Here is a 24,699-nt window from a genome sequence, read left to right on the forward strand (position 1 = left end):
TGACTCTATACCTTACGTAATTATGATTGATCTAGATGGAGAATGGTGCTCGATCTCATCTGCGTCACTTGACTGAATATTTTAGTCTTCTGTACGAGTTCAGCAAAATGGGGGAAGAAGAGGGCAAGTTTATGCTGCGCATTAACGTCATTTCTATGATGGTCAATTTTTATCTGGGACAAAATTCAAATGCGGTAAGATCTTATTAATTACGTTTTTATCGCAACTTTTACATACATAAAGTATGTAGACCGATATTTTTTTCTTATTGAGCCGACAGGGCTCTTATTACATGTAAGCTCTAATCATGTCATACTGTTTGTAGTTTGTTTATATTTTTCTCTAATCAATCAAAGTATGCAACAAGCCCTTGTTGTGTTTGTGGGCATACAGTTTGTAGTGGGATACATGTGTTCACGTCGTAATTCTATACATCACGATTGTTTCTTCAATTTCTTTCTAACATATAATATTCAACAAAATGTTCCCTTATTATACCTATATAAAAATCGGTTTTAATCAAATCATAATAACGGTATAGACAGCTTTAGCGTTGTCAATATCACTGCGTATTTGTTAGCTCGAGAGTTTTATTATACTTGGTTGGTATACAATTATACTAAGCTAATCTCATAACAGAGACATGTGCCTAGCAGATATAATTATCTAACCAAGAGTCTGTGTAGATATTATTTCGAAGTTTTCTTCTCTTGAACTATATACTTATACTTCGTTCCCGGAGACCGTTACTACAGCCTGACGAATCCTAACTTCGTCATCACACGAAAACTATGTTAGAAATGTATTATAATTACAATGAGAATATAATGAAGGTGGAGTCACCGATCGAGGAAGCGAGCGGTAGCGGCAGCGGCAGCGGTAGCGGCAGCGGTGCGGCGGAGAGTGCGGGCGACAAGCTGCGGCCCGGCGCGCTCGACAAGATGGTGGCGCTGGTGGCCGGCCTGCTGGAGCGCTCGCGGGACGCCGCCGGCCTGCTCGCGCTGCACGAGCCCGACGCGCGCGCTCTACTGCACGCCAAGGTATACGACACGCCTGCACGCACCAGTAACGAGTAACATACGAACAACTTAATAATACAATAATAACTAGCTGCCCCGCGCGACTTCGTTTCCATCATACTTTTTTAACATTTATCATTATATTTCGTCCAATTTACATAATATCTTTTTAAATTATACCCTATGTGTTATTCTGCTGTATAACTTATTATATATAACTGCAAAGTTTCATAAAAATCCTTTCGGTAGTTTTTGCGTGAAAGAGCAACAAACATACATCCATACTCACAAACTTTCGCATTTATAATAATAATAATAAAATAATATTTGATGTAAATGCATACATAATGTACTTAGAAAACACTAGATCGATCCAAACAATCATACTCGAATCGAAACTGCGACCATCGGAAGTAAAGCGGTGTGTGCACTAGACCACCGAGGTTTTCAAACTATACCTTTACGATTCCATTACGTATTAATCATATTATATTAATAATGTAATTAACCTCATACTTTACACTTCCATAGGGTTTCCCTTTCATCTACCAACAGACCCGTGACTGCCTAAATTTGCAGCAAACTCGATCACTCATATTCGCGTTGTGCCGGTGGAATGAACCGCTCGCACAGAAAATCGTGAACATGATATTTCAAGCCATCGCTAAACACTCCGAGGTGAGTCCAATGTTTTGTGGTTTACAGTTATGATGATGATGTTATATGAATGATTCATTATTATGGTCATTCAAAAAAAATCATGAGATAAATATTAAAATTTATAAGGTTTAAAATTAAAAGATTCTGGTAAATTTGACTGGACTTAGTGAACATTCTTTTTTTATGTAGCATATAAAATATTTACTTGTCATATCAAAGAGTCGTAAGTTAACGGCGTTAGTTTTACGTAATAAAAGTAGAATCGCTTAGTTTAGCAGCCATAGCCATAGTTATTACCACAATAATCCTACTGTTATTACTGTAAATGTTTATTTGCGCCCGATATATAAAGAAAGAAAGAACATACGATTATTCGATACACATAATAATATAATAACCAAACCAAACAATGACAACTTTAAGAGAAATGGTTTCGTTGATGTCGTTCTTATTATTACTCATGTTCACAGCTTTTGCTCGGTATTTTTTAATATTATTGTTATTATTATATATACGACATATAACCGTGTGTGGGGGGCCGGCAGACGTGCGGCCCGTTTTTTAAGCTACTCACGCTGCTGGTGGAGGGCAGCGGCGGCGGCGCGGGCGCGTCGGGCGGGCTGCCCTGCTTCACGCAGCTCGTGCTCGCGCGCCTCTGGGACGTCGCCGACGTCTGCCCGCACGCGGCGCTCGAGTGGCTCGCACTGCAGGTATCGTATACTTCATTCTGATTCAATTCGATAGTTCCGTCAAACAGTTATCTGGATTTAAAGCTCTTTGAAAACATATTATTGAAAAAATACAACATTATGCAAAGTATACGGGTATTTTTTTACCATTGTACTCTGTGCTGAACCGTTCTATGCTTAGTTAAAAAAATTATATACTTATAATAGTGTACCGCGTTATTGATAATAAATAAATTAAAGACAATGTGAGAGCTATGCCTACTTTAATGTATGTATATACGTAGATAAAACTTATATTGAAACATTTGCTGATAATATACATATTTTATATGTACTAGCTAAAACGTCGGCGTTGCCCGTACATTACACACATATATATGGCGGTTTGTAATTCGTAGAAGTAAGAATATCAATTCGATTGTAATATATTAAAAATATTCTGGGTTTTTATTGGAGTTTTTAATTCATGTGTTGTGATTCAAAGGATGATGATGAAAAGATGATTGATAGTAATGTGGACTTTTCTATCGATCCCCTTCCACGTGTTCGGTCTGTGGTGGGAGCGAGTGATGATCGGGTGTGTGCAGGTGCCGCGCAACAAGGCGGCGCACGCGTGGGCGCTGCGCACGGCGGAGCGGTGGGTGGAGGCGCAGCTGCTGGCGGCGGCGGCGGCGCGCGTGCGGGCGGCGGCGGCGCTGCTGCTGGTGGCGCTGGTGCCGTCGCAGCACTTCCGCGCCGGGTACGCGCGCGCGCGCCCCGCCCCCGCGCCGCCGCCCGCACACCTCGCCAAGCTGCCGGACACCGCGCACCACACGCTGCACCAGGTCGCCTACAATTTTTATTTTTAACTAGCCGTTCCCGCGACTTCGTCGCCCAAGTAACTCCTTTTTACAGGAGCTACCTACCAAAAAAAGTTACATTAGAATCGGTCCAGCCATTTCAGACATTTGCCGGAACAAACAGTCAGACGGAAAGACAGAAAATGATATTTTGGTGCATGTAACATAGTTATATGCATGTAGTAAAAAATGGTTATATCAGTATTACAAACAGACACTCTAATTTGATTTATATGTATAGATTATATTGATGTGTTATATTTTTCTTATTGATTTTGAATAATTAAAAAAAATGATAACATTCTATGTAAAGTTATAAGTGTGCGAAATTTCATACTCCTCCGTACTCGCAATTTTCTTAAAAAAAGGTACTAAGTTTTTGCTTCACAAATTAATATAATCATCATCTGATATTAATATAATGTTTAAACAAAATTTCTAGGATAAACGCTTCGTTCCCATGATCATTAGCAACTCCAACGCTATCCCAACTTTTAATCCGAATACTCTAATCACGAAAACAATTCCAATACCATTAGTATCTGCCTCTTTTGAATATTCGTGTGTCGGAGTACAATTGTCCATTCTGTAGACTATGACATATAGAGACCTTATAGCCGCCCATATAGACCTTATAGACTTGCCCGTCTGTTTGATTTGTTGGATAAATAGAAGATTGACGAAACAAGCCGGTATAGAAGATGGCCTTATCGCTAATGCAATTTCATCTAGACAACCTTAGAAAAGAGAATATCGCTAAAAATAAAGTAAGCGCCATATGAATGGAAATAAGTTGAAAACAAAAAATAGACACATTAATAGTCATTATTACATTACACAGGTATATACGATGCTGCTTGGTAAATTAAAAGCAGCGCGCAAGTACGCAGATATAGCAGTACACGGCACTATGAAGTTGACGGCGTACTTCGGTGTCATGTCGTACTGCGTTGTTAGCAGAGTCGAAAAGCTTATGGTATGTTGCATTAATGTATTAAATAAATGTACTTTTTTTTATATCAATTACGTAATCATAACTTAAAAATACAAACTGATATAATCTTTTTTTTAATAATTAGCCGTCCCGGCTTCTCTCGGATGCATTACACAAATTTGCATTTCTCGGGTTGTTCTATACTATAATTCGCATGTATTATACATATAAACCTTCATCTACAGCCACTCTATTGCTGAAAACTGCATTAAAATCGGTTTTAATCCGACTAATTTAAAAGATAAAAGTAAACAGACAGCGGCGGCATCTAGTTTTATACTATGTATTCAGTGTTAAACAATTTTAATAAATAAAAATTGTTGAATACGAAGTTATTAATGATAATATACAAGATATACACTAACTACTTATGCAATTTTATTATAGTATACATGTTGTAATATTGAAATGAATGGTAAAAAATCTCATTACAGTTTGGTCAATATTTCAACGACCTCTGGGATCTGTACCATCCAGCGATTTCGGAACCATCAGTAGCAGTGCACCCTAACAAGCAGGCGGTACTAAGTTTTTGGTATTCAGTGTCCGCCGACTGCCCAGAGAACGTACAGCTTGCGGTCGCCAACCCACGGCTCATGAAACATATCGCCTTCAATTATATACTGTGAGTATATTACTTCTATTATAAAGGAGAAATTTTGTTTGAATTGATGGATGGTTTTGCTATTTTATACATAAACCACTAAAGAAATTGTAACGATTTGGTACAGTTATATAGATTACTAGCTGTACCCGCGACTTTGTCCGCGTGGAATTTAACTTTATTTTTCAAAAATAAAAGTAGCCTGCCAATAAAAGTCGCGTTAAAACCAGTCCAGCCATTTCAGAGTCGGATTAATCGGAATTTTTTTTATCATTACTCAGAACAAACAGACAGACAAACATTGTAAAATATGTTATTTTAGTGTATGTACCGTATTTCTATTCATATGCATGTAGTAAAAAACGGTTATTTCACTATTATAAACAGACACTCCAATTTTATTTATATGTATAGATACAGTGAAATAACACAGGACATAATTTAAAGCATTATTGTATAAATTTGCCGAAATATAATAAGTGTCAAGAGAGACGAGAAAAATCCTAGCGTCCACAAACAGTCACACTAATATAATAATAGTAGTGCCATCTAATTCCCAACTAAAAAAAACTTGTGTTTTTGGGCAGCAGACAATTGATAGAAATACCATTTTTTATATAAATAGATGCATAATAAACATGGAAATCACCCAAATCAATGCAAACAATCATTACATTTTAGTTTTCCCTTCTAAAACATTGATATATTTGTATTGGATTTGGATTTGTATTTGGATGGTTGGTTTCCAGGGCAAAATGTCCTGGAAACCAACCATCGGAGGATCTTAAAGTGTGTTCACACAAATATTCTTAAGCGTTCACCGTTTGAGACCCGATTGTATTTATATGTATTAAGAACGCATATTACCCCAATACACTGAGATGACTATTGAGTTCCAATTCATTTCATGCCTGAACACCATTGCTTTTGCTCGGTCACCGCACAAAGACAATAGGTGTAGTAATGGGTAGAGTAGCGAAAACAAAATAATACAAAAATTTTAACATTCATATCTATCCATAAATATTAATTAATTAATTCATAAATATCCTGCATAAATAAATCATTTTTGATTTGACTTGTAATCTTATATTGTAACCAGAGCGGACCATGAAGACGGCGAGGTGGTGGCGTACAATCGTTCCATGCTGCCGCCGTACTACTCGCTGCTGCGGCTGTGCTGCCGGCGGTCGAACGCGTTCGCGCGGATGCTTGCCCAGCACCAGAATTTACACTGGGCCTTCAGGAACATCGCGCCCCACGCGCATCTGTATCCCGCCGCTGCTGATGAGTTACTTAGGTATATTTTAGAATATTTTAGGTAATAGAATTTGAAGTAAAGTGTTCATATGCCCGAAGTATATTATATCAATGAATAAAACATTAGTTTTATAAACAAACATTATTAAAAATAATTATGTTAACGTAATCTTTGTAGGCTAGCGCGTTTCCTGGCTGCACGAGGTGGCAGTAATAACAGCACAGGGAATAGTAGCAGCAGTAGTAGCAGTGGCGGCAACGTGGAGTGCGTGGACGGTAGAGAGGCTGCTGCGTTTAGACGGAGTACACTCTCCGCCTATTTACAAGGTATTCAAAGCCACAATATATTAAGATCTATTCACCATTGGTATTTTGTTTAGACACTGCGACGTCTCATTACGAGAGTCACTACTAACATAGATGAAAGTTACAGACGTTATGCATATAGTGATTCATAATTTTATAAAGATGAAGGAATAATTGAGTGTTTTTTTGTTGACAGGTTTAAATGGTAGGACGTGTTGGACGACGTTAATATCGGCATTTTGTACTTTAGTCGAGAACGAGGATGATAGATTGTATGTGGTATACAATGGCGGACTGCAAATGACTTTCGAAGTAAGTTTCTTTTATAAGTAACTAGATTATCAGTGTAGATTGATTACAACGGCCTGCTTTTGAGATTATGTTTTTCTACTCCTTTATAGGCATACTGCAGCTATATCTTATACTTATAAAATAATTATATAATGCCTATAATTTTATAGTATTTACCTCTCCACGTTTCAACTAGCCGTGGTTACAAGTAGAATATTAAGATTTACGCGAATTGAATTCTTAAATAAACTATTTTAAGAACTATTATCGTTGAACGCGTGATGTAACGCGTTGCTGCTGTCCCTGCAGGCGCTGCACAGCCTGCACGCGGTGTACGTGGAGGGCGGCGGCGGCGGGGGCGGGGGCGGCGCGGGCGCGGTGCGCGCGGAGCTGACGGCGGCGCTGCGGTGGGCGCGCGCGCTGTGCCGCACGCTGCGCCGCCGCCGCGACCACAAGGAGGCGCGCGCGCTGCTGCTCGCCTGCAAGGACTGGCCCGAGTGCGCGCGCCGCCTGCTCACCATGCTCAACCTGCACCACCGCCTCACGCACCTGCGGGACGCCGCGCTAGGTACGCACACACACGCACACATACGCACACATACAGATTATAATCCTTGACAATTATTTTTATGCTAGTTATCCATACACATACTACGAGTAAATTATGGAGGCCTGAATTATGGATTGCAAAAAAATGCAATTTTCAGAACTATATATTTTTATAAATTTTAATTTCATTAAATATTCTTATAATTAATTACGACTGTGTGATACTTCCACGATGGATGAATGAAATATAACTGTCCTTTGGTGAGGTGGCCACCTGCACAAGAGAGGTGCAACATGACAGTGATGGCATACTATGCAGATTCTGGGTTGTCACGCTATAGAACAAGCGTCCCAAGCACACAATGACTAATCTGTTAATCGTTGTGTATTATAGGTGTGCTCCGCGAGCTGGTGATGATCGGCGGTAGTGCGGCGCTGGGCGCGCTGGTCCCGTTAGCGGCGGGCGCGCAGTGTGCGGCGCGTGGTGCGGCAGTGGGCGCGGGCGGGGCGCGGGGCTCGGCGCGGGCGCGCGCTCACATGTGCACCGCTCGACACAACTCCGCGCCCTCGCCGCCGCTCGCAGCCTCCGTCTACAGGCCCTACCACAAGTTTATAGGTACACTACCTAACCACCTGTTACGGTCCCCGCACATTTTCGATTAGCCTGGGCTGACGGCGGTGTCTAAAGTAATATGCCTGGGATTTTTTCGCATTACTTTATACTAATGTGAAAAATGAATGAAAAAAAATCCTATAGAAAAACTAGATGGCGCCACAGAGGAAATTTATTGTCGCTAACTTACAATACTATAACATCAGTGCAGTGCTGACAGGCGGTGCTCGATTCATGCGTTGTGCTACACGCCTTCCATGTAGTGCCATTAAAATTTTAGAAAGGCTAGTTCTAAAAAGGTTGGAATACTGCTCTAAATGAAGGTATGCGTGTGCACAGATACATGCTGCCGCGTGGCGCGTAGTCAGCGGTGCATGTCAGACCAGCTGGTGCTGCTGTCGGTGCTGTGCGCGCTCGAAGCTGTCCCGCTGCGGTTCAACTACTTCGCCGCATTCTGGCGAGACGTCGCCGTCACTCCCGTGAGTAATCATTTTATAGGTAAACCACATTTACACGTTGACAATATTGCAACCATAGAAACATGCCACTTGTTGGATTACGAATCCTTATAAATTAATATATAAAAGAGAGAGTGGACTGTATTTATTGAAAAGAAAATAATTAATGGAAAAGTAAGTAAAAATACGTTTTCGACCTGGAACATCTTCCTGGAACATCTTCCACACTCCGAACACCCCAAAGTAAGCACTAAACTTACATACCTTTGCTCAGGAACGTCCCGATGTGTAGTACTGTTTAGTGGCCACGCACTCTAGAGTGTATATTTCCATCAAAAACAATTATGTTGTGTTAAATAAATAATTAATTATCTTGTTTTATATAGATAAAAATACGGAGCGTCCTTTTAATTCCAGTCCTTATTTTCAATTGTTTTATTATTCTTTTTTCGAAATTTAAGTGGCCACATGTTTTTATATGTGGCCAGTATTACCGAGCGCCCTTTGCTTCAGTAAGCAAGCCGGTGATACAACCTGCTTAGACTAAGGAGGTTCGGAATACGGAACATCACTTATTATTTATTGTTATCGCTCTATAGGCCGTACCTAAAACGTGATATTAATTTTTAATGCGATTCTGCGTCGTAAATGACGTGTTTTGATTTGTAAAGAAAATGCAATACACAACTATGTTATATGGAGTCTACATCTAATTAATAATATAATACAATCATCCTTTTCATTTCTTTATAATCATTGATTATTTTGTACCGTGTTGCCGATTTCTAAGACGACATTCATTCTAGGTTGAAACGATATAATAAATAATGTCGGCTTTTTATAAAAAAAAATACACTTGACACTATTTTCAGGCGGATACCAAGCTAGAAGAGATGCTGTTAGAGTGTAGCATTGTAACAGAATATATGGATGCGGTGTTACTCGATGAGCGGGACTCGTTGGAAGACCCTATCATATATCAATTTATGCTACATTATTACCCCAAGGTATGTTTGACTTGTTCGACTTTTGTCTATATTAACAGTGTTCATGTGTTGATTTTATTTTTAATTATTAATTTGATTTTTTGATGTTAATTATTGTATTAAAAGTAAGTAATATGTAAACATCGGTGGTAAAGAAGCATACGAACCATCTGATGGTTGGTTTAAATGGTTACCATAGCTTATGAACGCCTAAGACTGATTTTATTAAATATTGTTGCTACAAAAAACTGTAATAATACAAAACAGCTATAGATTTCCGGCTTATTAAATTTCTCTCGATAATTACTTAACTATCATTTGTATACAAAAGACAATTTTAATAACCCTTTTGAATGGTTGTAAAGTGTAATAAAATAGTGTAATGTAATTTTAATTTAATTCTTAATTGTAATGTTCCTACAACGTGTCAGTTGTACGGGGGCTCCGGCGCGGGTGCGGGCGCGTGCGGGTCGGAGGCGCTGGCGCGTGCGGGTCGGCGCGGCGGCGCGCTGGCGGCGCGGCGTGGAGGCGCTGGCGGAGGCCGCGCACCACCGCCTACAACATTCCAACGGTGCTATTAGCTGCCTGTACACCTGTGCGTGCTCGCAGCCGCGCCGCGGGCCGCGCGCGCCACGCACGCCATGGCGGCCGCCGCGCGCACCACATCCTACTTACTATTAGCTCTGTCCGCGCTGCTCGCAGCCGCGCCGCGGGCCGCGCGCGCGCCGCTGCGGGCCGCCGCCGCCGCGCACCACCGCCTACAACATTCCAACGGTACACCACATCCTACTTACTATTAGCTGCCTGTACACCTGTGCGTGCTCGCAGCCGCGCCGCGGGCCGCGCGCGCCACGCACGCGCCGCGGGCCGCGCGCGCCACCGCCTACAACATTCCAACGGTACACCACATCCTACTTACTATTAGCTGCCTGTACACCTGTGCGTGCTCGCAGCGCCGCCGGGCCGCGCGCGCCACGCACGCCATGCTGCGGGCCGCCGCCGCCGCGCACCACCGCCTACAACATTCCAACGGTACACCACATCCTACTTACTATCACATGTAACCTGTGCTTATGCGTCCGGCCGCCGCCGGACCGCCTACAACATTCCAACGGTACACCACATCCTACTTAGGAATTATTGTGAATGTACCAATGTAACTATCAGGTATATATAAGACCTGTGCGTGCTCGCAGCCGCGCCGCGGGCCGCGCGCGCCACGCACGCCATGCTGCGGGCCGCCGCCGCCGCGCACCACCGCCTACAACATTCCAACGGTACACCACATCCTACTTACTAGCTGCCTGTACACCTGTGCGTGCTCGCAGCCGCGCCGCGGGCCGCGCGCGCCACGCACGCCATGCTGCGGGCCGCCGCCGCCGCGCACCACCGCCTACAACATTCCAACGGTACACCACATCCTACTTACTATCACATGTAACACTCTTATGCGTCCGGATGGACTTTACGCAGGAATTATTGTGAATGTAAATGTAACTATCAGGTATATATAAGATTATAAAAAATATAGTAAATGAAAAATATAATATTCACACGACCCTAGTAATAGCGTTAGGGAATTGTTTGCATATGCGTAAATCTGATATAGTTCATTTAATAAAATCATTATATAATATAGTGGAGCTCGGTATAGGTAAAATATTATTATGCGCATTTCCCTAGTCTCAATCCCTGACTAATGAACAGAATAAGTTCATTTATAGTATAAATAATTTAATTTATTCAATGACATATCATTGTAATGATATATTTTATTTTGAAAGTAACAAATTTGTTACAAATTATTATATGACGGGAGGTAATTTTTATCTTCCTAAAAAACAAAAGAGACTATTCCTAGTTTACTAGCGTATAACATTTATGATCCCATTATAAGTAGTATAACGGATTTAATTAGTAATATTAGTACATTCATTCATAATTTAAAAGCTACGCTCTTGTCGGTGGAACTCTTGCCACTTTCCGCGATCTTCCATCATGCTCTTTAATTCTTGAAATGGAGCACGAAATTAGTAATTCTACTAATAATGTGACATGTGTTAATTTAAACTAACATCTACGACATTGGTTAAGCCACAGGATATGGTCATTATTCATCAAAATATTCGTGGCTTCTCTAGCAAAGAATTAGAATTAAGTCTTTTCTTAGAATCTAACAATGTACGGGTGTTATATCTGACAGAATATTGGCTTAAACAATATGAAATAATTTGTACTTTTGAACATTATTATATAGCTAGTTTTTTTGCTAGGAACAATGCCATTTATGGCGGTTCAATTATTATTTTAAAAAATGATGTAGAATTTAAAAACCGTCAAGACATTGTAAATATTTCTATTGAGCAAACAATTGAACTATCATGCGTAGAATTAGCTACTTGTATAATAATTTGCGTTTATCGTCCGCCATCGGCTTCTTTTGATTCTTTTGAACTGGCTATGGAAGAAGCATTGAGACGAGTCGCACGGAAGAATAAAACATTATTTGTATGTGGCGATTTTAATGTTGATTTATTATCGGAATGCTCAATAAGCTTAAGATTGATTAACTTATTTAAATCATTTAATTTGCACAATCTTTTTTTAGAACCCACTAGGGTTGCAGGAAATTCTGCCACTTGTATAGATAATGTTTTTTGTAATTGTGAAGTAAAGGTGAAAATGAATTTCGACTGTCTTGGATCTGATCATTATGGACAAAAAGTTACAATTGAAACTAAGGGATCCAAAGGGACTCAAACAATTACATGCAGACAAATAACACAAAAGAATTTGGCACGTTTTAAAAATAAAATTGAACATAAAATATCTAGTGTCGTAGTACCTCAATATGACCCGGACATGTATGTGAATAAATTTTTAATTTAATTGAACATGAAACTAGCAGTGAATTTAAAACAAAAACATTTTCAACTAGTGTAAAATCAAAGTTTTGTGACTGGGCCACGTTTTGGTATTTATAAGTCTAGGGCTAATCTTTACGAACTTTACGAAATACGAAGCTATATATCCGATCCCTTATTTCATGAACATGTAAAATCTTATTCGAAAGTATTTAAAAAGGTTTGTCATACAGCTAAGTCTCTCTATTTAGGTAAAATAATAACTAAATCTAAAGATAAAATAAAAGCCACTTGGAACGTAATAAATAGCGAAACTGGAAAAGTTAATTTTCGAAATAGCAAAATAGCTTTAAATATTAATAACAAATTGGTAAATTCCGACACAGAGGTCGCGGATACATTCGAATCTTATTTTACTAATATTCCATTAATTACGACACAGGATCTAAAATCTTCCCCGTCTTCTGCTGAAACTTTACTAACAGACAATGTTAGCAAGTCATCAGCTGTATTTAACTTTAGACATACAACATCAGTAGAAATAATGAAAATATTTAAACAGCTTAATAATAAAAAAACAGAGGATCTATGGGGTATATCTGTTAAAATACTGGATAGTATAATGGAAATTATTGCGCCGTCTCTTGCTTTTATTTTCAATAAATGTATAGATGAAGGTAAATTTCTTAACATAATGAAAATTAGTAAAATCATACCGCTTTTTAAATCTGGAGATAGGAGTGACCCAATAAATTATAGACCTATATCTATACTCCCAGCACTCAGTACAATTTTTGAAAAAATAATCCTTATCCAACTTGTCAGTTATTTCAATTTAAATAATTTAATCCACAATAGTCAATTCGGTTTTTCCAAAGGTCGTTCAACTACAGACGCAGGTGCAGAGTTGCTTAGACACGTATTTGCTGCATGGGAAACTAAAATGGATGCGATAGGTGTTTTTTGTGACCTTTCTAAGGCTTTTGATTGCATTGATCATAATACATTGCTAAAAAAACTTGCTTTTTATGGCGTCAAAGACAATGCTTTAAATTTAATAAAATCTTATCTGATAGAACACAGAAAGTGAAGGTTAGCAACGCTACGTCTGACGGGTCACTTGTGCAAATGGGTGTACCTCAAGGATCTATTCTCGGTCCATTTTTATTCCTAGTTTACATTAATGATCTCCCATATGCCATGCAGGATAGATGCGGCATAGTATTATTTGCAGACGATACTTCATTGATTTTTAAAGTTAATATAATGACTAATAATTATGACAATGTAAATAGTGCTTTGCGGCGTCTCCTGCACTGGTTTACAACTAACAATCTTATGTTAAACGCTAAAAAAACAAAATGTGTTAATTTTTCTCTGTCTAAAAGTTTTAATACTAATTGCAACATAAAATTAAATGACGAATCTCTCGAATTTATAGAATCTACTGTCTTTCTAGGAATCACACTAGATAATAAAACACAATATGGTGCACAAATCCAAAGCCTTGCAGCGAAACTAAGTTCAGCAGCTTTTGCCGTGCGTAAGGTTAGACAGTACACTGATACTGATACTGCTAGATTGGTCTATTTTAGTTATTTTCATAGTTTACCGTCTTATGGAATATTACTATGGGGAAAAGCGGCAGATATTAAAAATATATTCATATTACAAAAACGTGCCGTTCGAGCGATCTACTGTATGAAGAGTCGTGACTCATTAAGAGAGAAATTCAAAGAGGCAAATATTCTCACCGTTGCTTCTCAATTTATATATTCAAATATCCTATATGTTCATAAAAATCTTGACTTATTTCCAAATAACAGCAATATTCATAATATTAATACTAGATTTAAAGACAAACTTGCTGTCCCCAAGTATTGTTTAGAAAAAGTTAATAGGTCTTTTATGGGAATAGGTATAAAAATTTACAATAAAATACCAAAGGATATGTTGGAATTACCCTTAAATAAATTCAAAACATCTGTTAAATCATATTTACTGAGCAAAGCCTATTACTCACTAAACGATTACTTGAATGACGAGTGTGCATGGCAATAGTTGTTCATGCACTGAATTTTCATTTAATGTTAGACATAGGCACCTATATAAATATACATTGTAAATAAACTGGCTTTAAAAAAAAAAGTAATTCAATTGAGTTTCTTGCCAGTTCTTCTCAATTGGATCTATATACCGAACTGGACGGTAGGGAAAAAATTTAAAATTAAAATGTAAAAATTTGACTTTCATAAGCGGCTAAAATGTCCTACATGAATAAATGATTTTTGAATTTTAATTTTAATTGAACAAGGAGAACCGGAAAGAGCATTGCAAAATGGCAGACATCTGCTACATATACTTGTTAGTCATTTTGTCAGTTTGGCGTAACAGTGCGCAGCAGAAGTTTGCATTCATAGTATTTAACGGCTAGCCGAGGTGTAAGCCGCATGTGTCAGATACATACAGATGTCCACGATAAGCTGCATTCGTTTTATGGCACAATACTTGACGCATGATTACAAAGAGATTGTAAGTTATGCGACAAATGTGACAGATTTCCAATGCTTGTGACGTTTAAAGCCTGAAAATTTATATACTTATAATTTATTATATAAATATTTTTTTATTAATCCATAATCCGGTAAATGTCTTTATACATTTTCGTAAACAATTTGTGATTGTGAACTGGGAACTGAACTAGGGACGGAGCGTGTATCTCAATAGACCGGAACTCACGCCTCGGTCGAATATTTAGGTTTAAACTATTGTATTTGTATAACAGAGGACGAAACGTCCGAGCCGGAGACGACGTCGGAGACTGCCGCGGATGCGGTCCGCTGCCACACGCCCGAGGGCAGCGAGGCGGAGGAGCCGGTGGAGGACATCGGGGTGGACCTGGAGGACTCGCCCGACGAGGAGGCGGCGGCGGCGGCCCCCGCGCCCGACCTCCGCAGCGCGCTGGCGCTGGCCGCGCAGCAGCTGACGGCCGCCGCCGCCGCCGCCGCCGGCGCCGCGCCCCCCGCCGGGCCCTCGGCGGCGCCCGACTCGCCCGCGCCGCCCGACCTCTCGTAGGACCACACTCCCGTGCCGCTGTTACACCTCCTGCCATTATTCTTTCAACATTGGTCGTACATGTAATTCAGTGGACATTCACGATGCTCGTGTACAGCGGGACGTTTCACACGATTATTTAAAGCGACTTCATATTATATGTGGCATACGTTTTCTTTTTATGTAGTGTTGGTAAAATCGGTAAAATAGTGCGATGTAAGTCAGTGCTAGATTATATATGGTCAGTCTGCACCATCGATTCCTAGACTTTTTTTTATCGTATATTCCACTCGCCATATTATTATATTATAATGCTAATTTGTGGACCACTTATAGCTCATAAACCTTTGGGTTCTATATCGAGCAAAGAGAAGTAATGTTTGAATTGATGATAGCCTAAGTATCATCAATCAATCTAGACCCTTACATCTGTCCTTCACTCCGTTTCCACCAAAATATATTTTATTTTCTGCTAGTTATACCCGTTCATTAGCCTTGTTTAAATTAAGACAGAATTTTGTAATTTCATTCAAATCCGTCCAACTGCTTAAGCATCATAGAGTAATAAACATATTTTGAACCCTGACGTTTATAACATTATTAATATTATTTATTTGGAAGTATCATCAGTAATTAATGTTTAATACAATTGCATTTTATTGTTGCGTGGACATTCATTCAGAATGGAGTTTATAAAATTCCCATTGGGATAGGAGAAGACGGATTTCCATAGGTATAGCAACGGGTATAGCTAGTTAATTTATAAATTATGAAATGTATATTTTTCCAATAAATAATGTTTATTATTTATATATGGGACGTTTTATATTCTTTATTTAAAAATATTTTTTTAAATCCTATGCAAGTTGTTTCCATATATTCTATATAAAAGATGTATTAGCAGTGTCAACACAAGCTAAAATATGTTGTATTGTTATACTAACTAATGTATATTATTGTTTACGTACATTAACGACATGAATCTTAATCTAAACACTACATATATTTTTTGGTGGGTACGCGGTGTAGAAGAAAATAATTACAACACCTAAATAACTAAAAGATAGTTCCATTCGTAATTTTATAGCTTTTTTAAAATTTTGTAGAAGTATTTACGAGATGCGATATGTCTTGGAGACAGCGGGGGCTTACATTTTTTAACAATTTTAATATATTGTAGGAAGGAGGAGTTTCTCGGTACGACTGTGTACTGTCTGTGTTACGTGTTGTCTTGGCCATAACTGTACAGATTGGGTCATTCAATCTGAACAGAGGCTTAATTATGTATCGCTGTTAGTAACAATTTTGAATTGTAACAGATTCCATGGAGTTAATTTCAATTGCAAGTTAAGTTGTGCAATGCGCAATCGCAACTACTAAATGATCCATACATAATTCCACATATGTAGTCTAATTTGTTTCAGATGAGAATTGTTTGTCACAGTGTTACATAATTAGTTTGATTACATTTTTGCAATCAATAGAGTTTATTAACGTGTTGATTTCGTATAAATTTTGTCTGTATTTGTAGTCGGTATAATGTTTTTAAGGACTAAATGTATTCGTAGTGATATCGATTCACTTTAGTAAAATATATAATAGTTTGCACTGCACTATTGATATTGACAAGTAGTGAAGCTTCACCATTTTGTTAGACGAAATGTTTTTTTGTTTGAGTTCTGGTACTATTGCCACTTGTGTAAATATTATTCAGTAAGATGTGGTAATTGAGAACGAATGTAACTAACATTCCGCACTTACGAGATATGCTCCTGGAGTGTGTTAGGTACTCACGCTTAGTTCCACACTTGCTCCAACGTCTGCACCGGCTTGGGCCTACGTATCGACTATTTATGGGATCGTCGATATGTAGATCCAAATATGTTGGAGTACTGCGGAACAAAGCGGTCACGCAATATGTGCCCGACCAGGACAATATATTTCCCGCTATTTTACGAATGTTCTTGATATTAATATATTTTGCTTACAGTAGTAACGCTTAGCGTCGGTACTTATGTGTTATGTTGCCATAAAGTTAAGAAGCACTCCACAAATTGTTTTTATTTTTCTAGTCGGGCATTATTATGTGCGCAAAATTTATAAAGCAAAATTTAACATTAAAATTGTAATATCTATTCAGCTCAATCTTACAATGAATCTATGTATTAATTTAGTTTAGATATATTAGTGAGTATATAATTTTTAAAGTCATAAGTTATTAATATATTATGTTACATGGAGTGCAAATGTTGTGAAAATGTTACAAAAAGTTTTCGAGGTTTAATATATATACATATATATATTAAACCTCTATATAAATATATAAGATATATATATATATATATATATATATCTTTATTGTAATATATAGCGCGTATTACCTACTTTGTTATCTAATAATTTCGGTAGTATTTAATCGAAAGCTATTAAGGTATACATTAATTAGACTATTCTTAATAAATTCATACTAATATTACTTAGGTAAGTGTATCTGTGTCTAGTATACATTCCAAAATATAACGCCAACACCATCACAATATAGTAATGCAAGTCAAAGGTACCAAGTATATAAAAGAATCCAAAAAACGACCGTCACACTGCATTGTGAGATAACATAATATTACTATGTCATTTAATAATTTCATACATTTTATATACGAGCTGACAGAGCGATTTATATGTATATGGCCATGTATTGAGGATGAGCAGGAAGTTACTATATATTTCTCTACGATATTTGATCTATATATTAAGTTGTGTTCTATAGAGAAATTACACGCTTTTTCTGATCAATCAATTACATTGTGTACATGTCGGACACAATTTAATTTTACAAAATTCTGTCAATCGTTAATATTTATTTGATACCTTTTAGGCAAAACCTATATATTATGTAATCATACTTTTAAGAAATAGCAAAAATAGTTTATAGGTTTAAGTAACGGTATCGCGTTTTCAGTACGACGTTATAAACACAAAAATATCGACTAGGGAATAACGAACGTTGTTGCAAGTACAGAACAAATTGCATTTACAATTATGTTCTAGAAAACTTTATGATTGCATTATTATATTTTGATGTCTTTCTCACTAGTTAAACATTAAACATAAGACTGGTAACATGTTCATTTTAAGCTTCAATAGAGAATATATATAAAAAACATACCTGCTACCTAAATTTGCTTGTTTTAGAGAGTATATTTTGTTTTTTTTTTTATTTTAAATCTTTTTACCACCTAGGCAATAGGCAATACTCTGAAAATGTTAAAACATGTTTGCGGATTGTGAGAGTTCAGTAAAATATGAAATGACTCCAATCATTTAATACATATGGTTTTATATTAATAATTATTTAGTGCTGATAATTGACGCTTATATTATGGGCGATATTTACTATATTGACACGGAATCATAATATATCGATTATGAGCAACATGATTAAACTGTATCATCATTTGTATAACTTTGTTATTGCGCATGCTATTGCTATATTCTTATTTTTTTTTACTAATTATACTCTTATTTCGAATACCTAATGTTATAATCATAATTTGTTTCGGCTGTGAAAATTAGTTTAGAATACACGTACCTAACCTTTCAAAGAGAAAAAAATGATATCGTTCTTACGGTGTCTAAATATATCAAAGTATGAATACTGTGAGATAATAATGTACCCGTCCAAGGCGCTTAATCTTTATTAATTTGCGAAAATTTTTTAGACCAGTATAGTTTGTGTATAAAATATTATTCTAAAGTACTTGTCGTCATGTAAAATATCTTGCCTCTGCGTCGTGTAGGAAGTTTTATGAGCTAAAGGAGCAGGAATAGTTAAATTTCCAAATAGTTTTTTTAATCTTCAAAAAATATTTGTAATCATAACTATGACGATAATACACATAATAGTAGCTGGCTATAGATTATATGCATATTTATGTCTTAGCCCTGGTGCAGCCTACAAGGTGACACAATGTAAGTCATTGGCGACGAAATTTCGTCATGTCAAATTGTCTAAATTTTTATTATTCTTAATCTATACTAATATTATGTAGCATCTGCGAATCGCGCACGCATATATCCCTTGTATTTATCTGTAGTGTTTTTGAACTGACGTAATAATTCTGTGCCGATTTTGATGATTTACTTACAATGGGTCTCATACAATTTTTTGGTCACGATTGGAGTCGATTGCTTTTTATAGAACAAAATATACTTATGTGAGTGATTGTATCTACCAATAAGTAGCAATGTATTAATGTTATGGTAAGTAGCTAAGTTAAGGGAAAACCTTAATAATTACTCACTGCCCGAATCAATAAGATGAGGATACAACAATAATCTCTTATTCATCATATATGTAGCAGAATTAGTTGTACTATTGGTAAACCATTTTTATCGAAGATATATTCACAATTTTTCAGATTTTTAATAAGAATAAAATGTCCATTTTATATCTGTATTATTATCTAATTGTGCTTTTACATCACAAGTTATTAAGATTAACAGTTACTATCTACAGAGTAACAACTATTATCGAGACAAATCAAATAAGTCTTAATTTGAGTAGGTAGCATTGTTTTCTTCAAAGTTTCTATGGCTATCTTCTAACACTATCATTAGACCTCGTCTCCAAAATATTAAATATTCATAGTACTTACCAGTTCATTGCATGCTAGCATGTGAAAGTGTTCTCGGTGCTGATAACTATAGTCTGTAGAGTCTGTCCAAATCATTTTTGGAGAAGGTTGGTTCTTTTTTAGAATTATGCTTGCCCAAAATTTATTTTGCTTATTATTTCTAATACCAATATCTTATTAGCATTCTTAATTTTTGTTTTCGAATATGACACCTGTACATATATAAAACATATGATTTGTATTTATATATAAAAACAGTAATTACTACTTTTATATCATTCTTAGTGTGTACCTTTTATCTCGGTATTTTAATTCAGTATGCGATTTTATTGCAAACTATTTCATTGATTGGAACAAAAAAAGCAATAATTTAAATTGATATACGAATTATTCATGTTCAATAAACGAAGTCTCGATATTTCATAATAATTTGTGTGTAAGTACTATAGCTTAATATTTGTTATAAATTACCTAATAAACATTTGACTTAACTAAATGTTATAAATATGTTGATAAGTAGTATTTGTGGAGTGCAACAGGCAGTCACTGGTGAATTTTGTAAATGGATGAAGTAATGTGGTGCTAACGGACTTATGCGAGTGACTGGAAATATAGAAGTGTATTTAATTTTGTCCTGATTTTAGAGCTTATTAATATATTATTATATTCTGTAATTTAACTACCATCTGTAATTTTTTTATATTACTTTTATGTTTATGAAAATGAGGCATGGTGTGATTTGTGCTACTGATTCACTGTATTAGTCACATTTTCCCTCATTTCGGTGTATGTATAGCATGTAATAATAAAACTTCAATTTTAACTTGTGTATTATATGTTACTGAGAGTTTCAGTCGAATTTAACTGTGTTATTGAACATAATTTTGTGAAATTAAAAATACTGTAATCGGACTGGGAAGCCAAAGTAAACAGTATTTTATAAGGATTGTGTTTTCATTTATAACTTATTTAATCCTTAATAAAAAGATAACGCAACTAAATAATCGACGCCACACTAATATCTACATTAATTATTAAAATTCTTTTTTTCGATACTTTCAAATTCACATGAAACCAGCTTCCAAGACATTATATTTAATACCATAACTAATTAAGAAATACAACCCACATCCTAAAATTAACAAATATGCTTTAAGAGGATGCAATAAGACTGTTGTGAATAAAAATACATTAAGTTCTTACTTTACTTTTTATTATATTCGCGATACTGTTTCTAATCTCGGTATCATTATAGTATGTTAATAAATTTTAGTAATAGTCATTTTGGAAAGTTGAGATATGGAAACACAAATTAACAATGTATGCAGAATGATATCTGAACCATATAAAATACAATAGATTCATAAATATAGCCCTTCAGGAGTGCCTTCTTTTTTCCTGTAGAGAACACTCTCCTTAGATTTCTTGAAGTCCTCATTAGTGACTTTCATGCGACGCTCTCTCAACGCCATCAAGCCAGCTTCAGTACAGATAGCCTAAAATATATAAATGAAAAATTAAATATTGGAAAGAATATGCTCCAATATACTGCATAACATCTGATCTAATAATAGCATATTTTGATGAAACATTTTATCTTAGGAGTAATAAAAAGTCAGATTAAAATAGAAAACTTAAGAGGGTAGTGGAATAACAGAAATAATAAAAATAAAAATTGCAAGGAATCACTGTATCTTTATTAAATTTTCATATTATTGGTATTCCATAGGTATTGGTAACTAAATGTTATTACACAAAAGAAGCTGCAGAATATAAACACATATAGCTAATAAATTATAAATACCTTGATATCTGCACCAGAAAGGTCATCTTTTGACATAATTAATTCAGACAGATTAACATCATCAGCTAAAGTCATTCTGGAAGTATGAATAGTGAAAATCCTCCTTTTAGTCTTTTCGTCTGGTAGAGGAAACTCAATCTTCCGGTCAATACGACCTGGACGAATCAGTGCAGGATCTAATGTTTCTATGCGATTAGTAGCCATGATTACCTGCAGGAGACAATATAAATGATTACATAGTTATGTTTTAATTAGATTAAGTAATTTTATATCTGTATATAAAATTTTATATATATATTTTATATCTGCTCAGAGAGAGCACTTTTCCATATATTTATAATGATTCCAAATTAAATTCATAAAGAAGTAGCTTTATAAATTAAAAATGTTCAAACAAAAAACATTTAATTTTACCACTTTAAGTATTCATAGTTTCCCCTAATTATATATATAATTAGATTAAAAATACACTATAAAATTACATTTAACATATTCATATTGTAAGTATTGTACTTACTTTTACATCACCACGGGAATCAAACCCATCCAGTTGATTCAGTAATTCCAACATAGTTCTTTGAATTTCTCTCTCACCTCCAGAATTAGAGTCATAACTATAAAAGTAGTGTATTTTATTAACATGTGAAAATAAATATTTTTTCAACAAACAATTGTTTAATAGAACTAATATCTTACCGTTTGGTACCCACAGCATCAATTTCATCAATAAAAACAATGGAAGGTGCATGCTCCTCAGCCACTCTAAACAGCTCACGTACAAGTTTAGGTCCATCACCCTGTTGTAAACAATATAATAACAATGAACATATAGAAGAAACTGTAATTCAATTATGAAAAAAATTCAGAACCCACTATTTAGAAGCTTCATTGATTTAACACATTTAACTAAAATTTAGTGAGTACATGTTATATATTATTGTGATATAATATAATAAACCTGTATGTATACTACTACTACACTGAATCTATAAAAAGTTTCATACCAAGTACTTCTGTATAAGCTCAGAGCCAACAACTCTAAGAAAGGTGGCAGATGTTTGGTTGGCAACAGCTTTGGCCAGCAGAGTCTTGCCTGTACCAGGTGGTCCATACAAAATTACTCCCTTGGGTGGTTTGATGCCCATTTCTTCATAGTATTCAGGATGTGTAAGAGGCAGTTCTACTGATTCCTGAAATATTAATTAAGATTAGTTACAAATGAAATTTATTCCATAACTGCTTATTTGTATATTCAAATTTTTTTTTTTAAGATACAGCTGTCTAATATAAATATACAATTATGGATTAAAGCTGTCAGAAATATATTAACATGGTGAGCTATTTTATTTCCTGACTAGCATCTTCACACATGTACTACAAATCCATAAAAAAAATGTTGAAACAATACTGGGAACAGTATCAAAATCTGTAGCAAAAGTAGGCAGGGCAACAGACAGATCAAAAAAGTGACTGTTTTATATATTGGCGATCTGGATAGGACATTTGTAATAATTATTATGTGTGTTAGTTGCAGAGTCTGTGAGACTAAATTATTTTGACTGTGACTATAATTTATATTATAATTCCCAATAATAACAAATTACATTAAGTTTTTTTGTATATAAAGATGAATACCTTGATTTCCTGTATTTGAGTATCTAGACCACCAATGTCAGCATATGTTTCTTGAGGTGCTTTTTCCAGTTTCATGACTGAGACCATTGGATCTGTATCATCACCCAGAACTCCCACAACAGCATGAACCTATTATACAGAAATAGGTTAATTTATAATTAGCATTACTAATTATAAACTGCATCTCCTATAACTCTATAATAATAACATTTGAAGTTTAAAATATAACTAATTTCATGTGTGTCAAGCACTTTAAATACCCATAAAGTTGTGACTAAAGTATTACATTGACTTACGACTCAATTTATGAGTTAAAAAAATATTATTATTACCTACAACAATAGGAAACATTGAGTTATTTTTCTTCCGATCATATAGGAACAAAGTATATTTCAGAAAATATGCTTTTCAAGTATTACCTTGTGATTCAGCAGTACTGAACATCCAGGCTCCAACTGATCTTTATCCACAAAGGATAAAATGCTCACATAATGCTCACTACCCACAGATGTAGAGACAATAGCATGATTATCATCTATGATTTCTTCGAGATTACCAACAGACATAGGAGTTCCTCTCAAATCATCAACCTATAATAATACAAAATTATAAATTACTTTATGATGCATAGTTAGTTAATAGCTAAATTTGGATTTATTGTAAATTTTAAAAGCACAGGTAGAAATGAAAGGGATAGTTTGCAACATGATTTTCCCTTTACCCAACAAATAGAAAAGATTGTGAGGTATGATCAAAAACTTTCCAGTACAGATACATATATGAGTTAATGATAATATGTGTAACCTAAGACCATGACATCTGAGAATGCAAACAATTGACCTAAAAATTACAATGATGGAATTGATTCTGTAATATGAAATATGCACCTTCGACCTCTCTTCTTCAATCTTCTCCTCCTGGGGCTTTAGTCGCTCTTGATTCCTGATGAATTCTTCCTCCATGAGTAAGTAATCCTTGATTCTTTCCAGTTTCAATAGTTTTAGTCGACATTTGGTGTGGGGTGTTACTTGGGGGAGTTTCAACGCCGCATCGGGTCCCTTAGCTTTACGCTTCTTCTTGCCTACTCTTGTAGGAATTGGAGGCTCGTATTTCTTCTTTTTGTCCTTGTCATCTTTCTTATCTCCACCGCTTCCACCACCTGATTGATTTTGTCCCTAAAGGCAATAACAAATGTTGATATTATAAATTATATTAGATAATTATTTACAAAATCAATTATAAATTATAATAAATAGTTATTTCTATTACCATTTAAATTTCTTTGTATTAAACTCAGAAACCAAGAGAAAAGTATCGACGATTACAAAGCGAAATTTGTTTGTCATACACAGACCAACTACTATTTTGTCTGTACAACTCCACAGATAAAAAAATAATAATTTCTCTTAAGCTTAATTAATCTCTCTATAGAGAGAGTTC

The 24,699-nt window shown here is 35.9% G+C and overlaps 2 protein-coding genes across 2 annotated transcripts in view; one reads left to right on the plus strand and one right to left on the minus strand.

Moving 5' to 3' along the window:
• Window positions 1-15,207, plus strand: part of LOC131847757 (ubiquitin carboxyl-terminal hydrolase puf) — a 40,753-nt gene extending 25,546 nt beyond the window's left edge. Inside the window, exons 42-58 of the mRNA XM_059197406.1 lie at window positions 36-194; window positions 834-1,040; window positions 1,551-1,697; window positions 2,225-2,389; window positions 2,956-3,192; window positions 4,049-4,183; window positions 4,636-4,826; window positions 5,908-6,105; window positions 6,244-6,392; window positions 6,568-6,683; window positions 6,972-7,230; window positions 7,606-7,827; window positions 8,164-8,303; window positions 9,155-9,289; window positions 9,700-9,796; window positions 9,878-10,042; window positions 14,918-15,207. Coding sequence (XP_059053389.1) covers window positions 36-194; window positions 834-1,040; window positions 1,551-1,697; window positions 2,225-2,389; window positions 2,956-3,192; window positions 4,049-4,183; window positions 4,636-4,826; window positions 5,908-6,105; window positions 6,244-6,392; window positions 6,568-6,683; window positions 6,972-7,230; window positions 7,606-7,827; window positions 8,164-8,303; window positions 9,155-9,289; window positions 9,700-9,796; window positions 9,878-10,042; window positions 14,918-15,207 — 3,012 coding nt within the window. The remainder of the gene's footprint in view (window positions 1-35; window positions 195-833; window positions 1,041-1,550; window positions 1,698-2,224; window positions 2,390-2,955; window positions 3,193-4,048; window positions 4,184-4,635; window positions 4,827-5,907; window positions 6,106-6,243; window positions 6,393-6,567; window positions 6,684-6,971; window positions 7,231-7,605; window positions 7,828-8,163; window positions 8,304-9,154; window positions 9,290-9,699; window positions 9,797-9,877; window positions 10,043-14,917) is intronic.
• Window positions 15,208-20,927: 5,720 nt separating this feature from the next.
• Window positions 20,928-24,632, minus strand: LOC131847595 (26S proteasome regulatory subunit 4). Its single transcript, XM_059197194.1, has 9 exons — window positions 24,529-24,632; window positions 24,147-24,434; window positions 23,679-23,849; window positions 23,260-23,388; window positions 22,629-22,814; window positions 22,321-22,421; window positions 22,142-22,238; window positions 21,625-21,834; window positions 20,928-21,316 (listed from the first exon to the last, which is right to left on the minus strand). The coding sequence occupies exons 1-9, from the start codon at window positions 24,529-24,531 to the stop codon at window positions 21,182-21,184; spliced, it is 1,320 nt and encodes a 439-aa protein (XP_059053177.1). The 5' UTR covers window positions 24,532-24,632; the 3' UTR covers window positions 20,928-21,181.
• Window positions 24,633-24,699: the final 67 nt, after the last annotated feature.

The sequence above is a fragment of the Achroia grisella genome, unplaced genomic scaffold (assembly GCF_030625045.1).
Source record: "Achroia grisella isolate CSIRO2021 unplaced genomic scaffold, CSIRO_AGI_Agris_v1 utg540, whole genome shotgun sequence".
NCBI classification, from domain to species: domain Eukaryota; kingdom Metazoa; phylum Arthropoda; class Insecta; order Lepidoptera; family Pyralidae; genus Achroia; species Achroia grisella.

What these genes read in the sequence shown, in the direction of transcription:
- LOC131847595 (XM_059197194.1), bottom strand. An exon ending in CAGTACTGCTGAATCACAAG is followed by an intron (nt 23,389 to 23,678) that starts GTAATACTTGAA and finishes TCTGTATAATAG; the next exon opens with GTTCATGCTGTTGTGGGAGT. An exon ending in TTTCTGGTGCAGATATCAAG is followed by an intron (nt 21,317 to 21,624) that starts GTATTTATAATT and finishes TATATATTTTAG; the next exon opens with GCTATCTGTACTGAAGCTGG.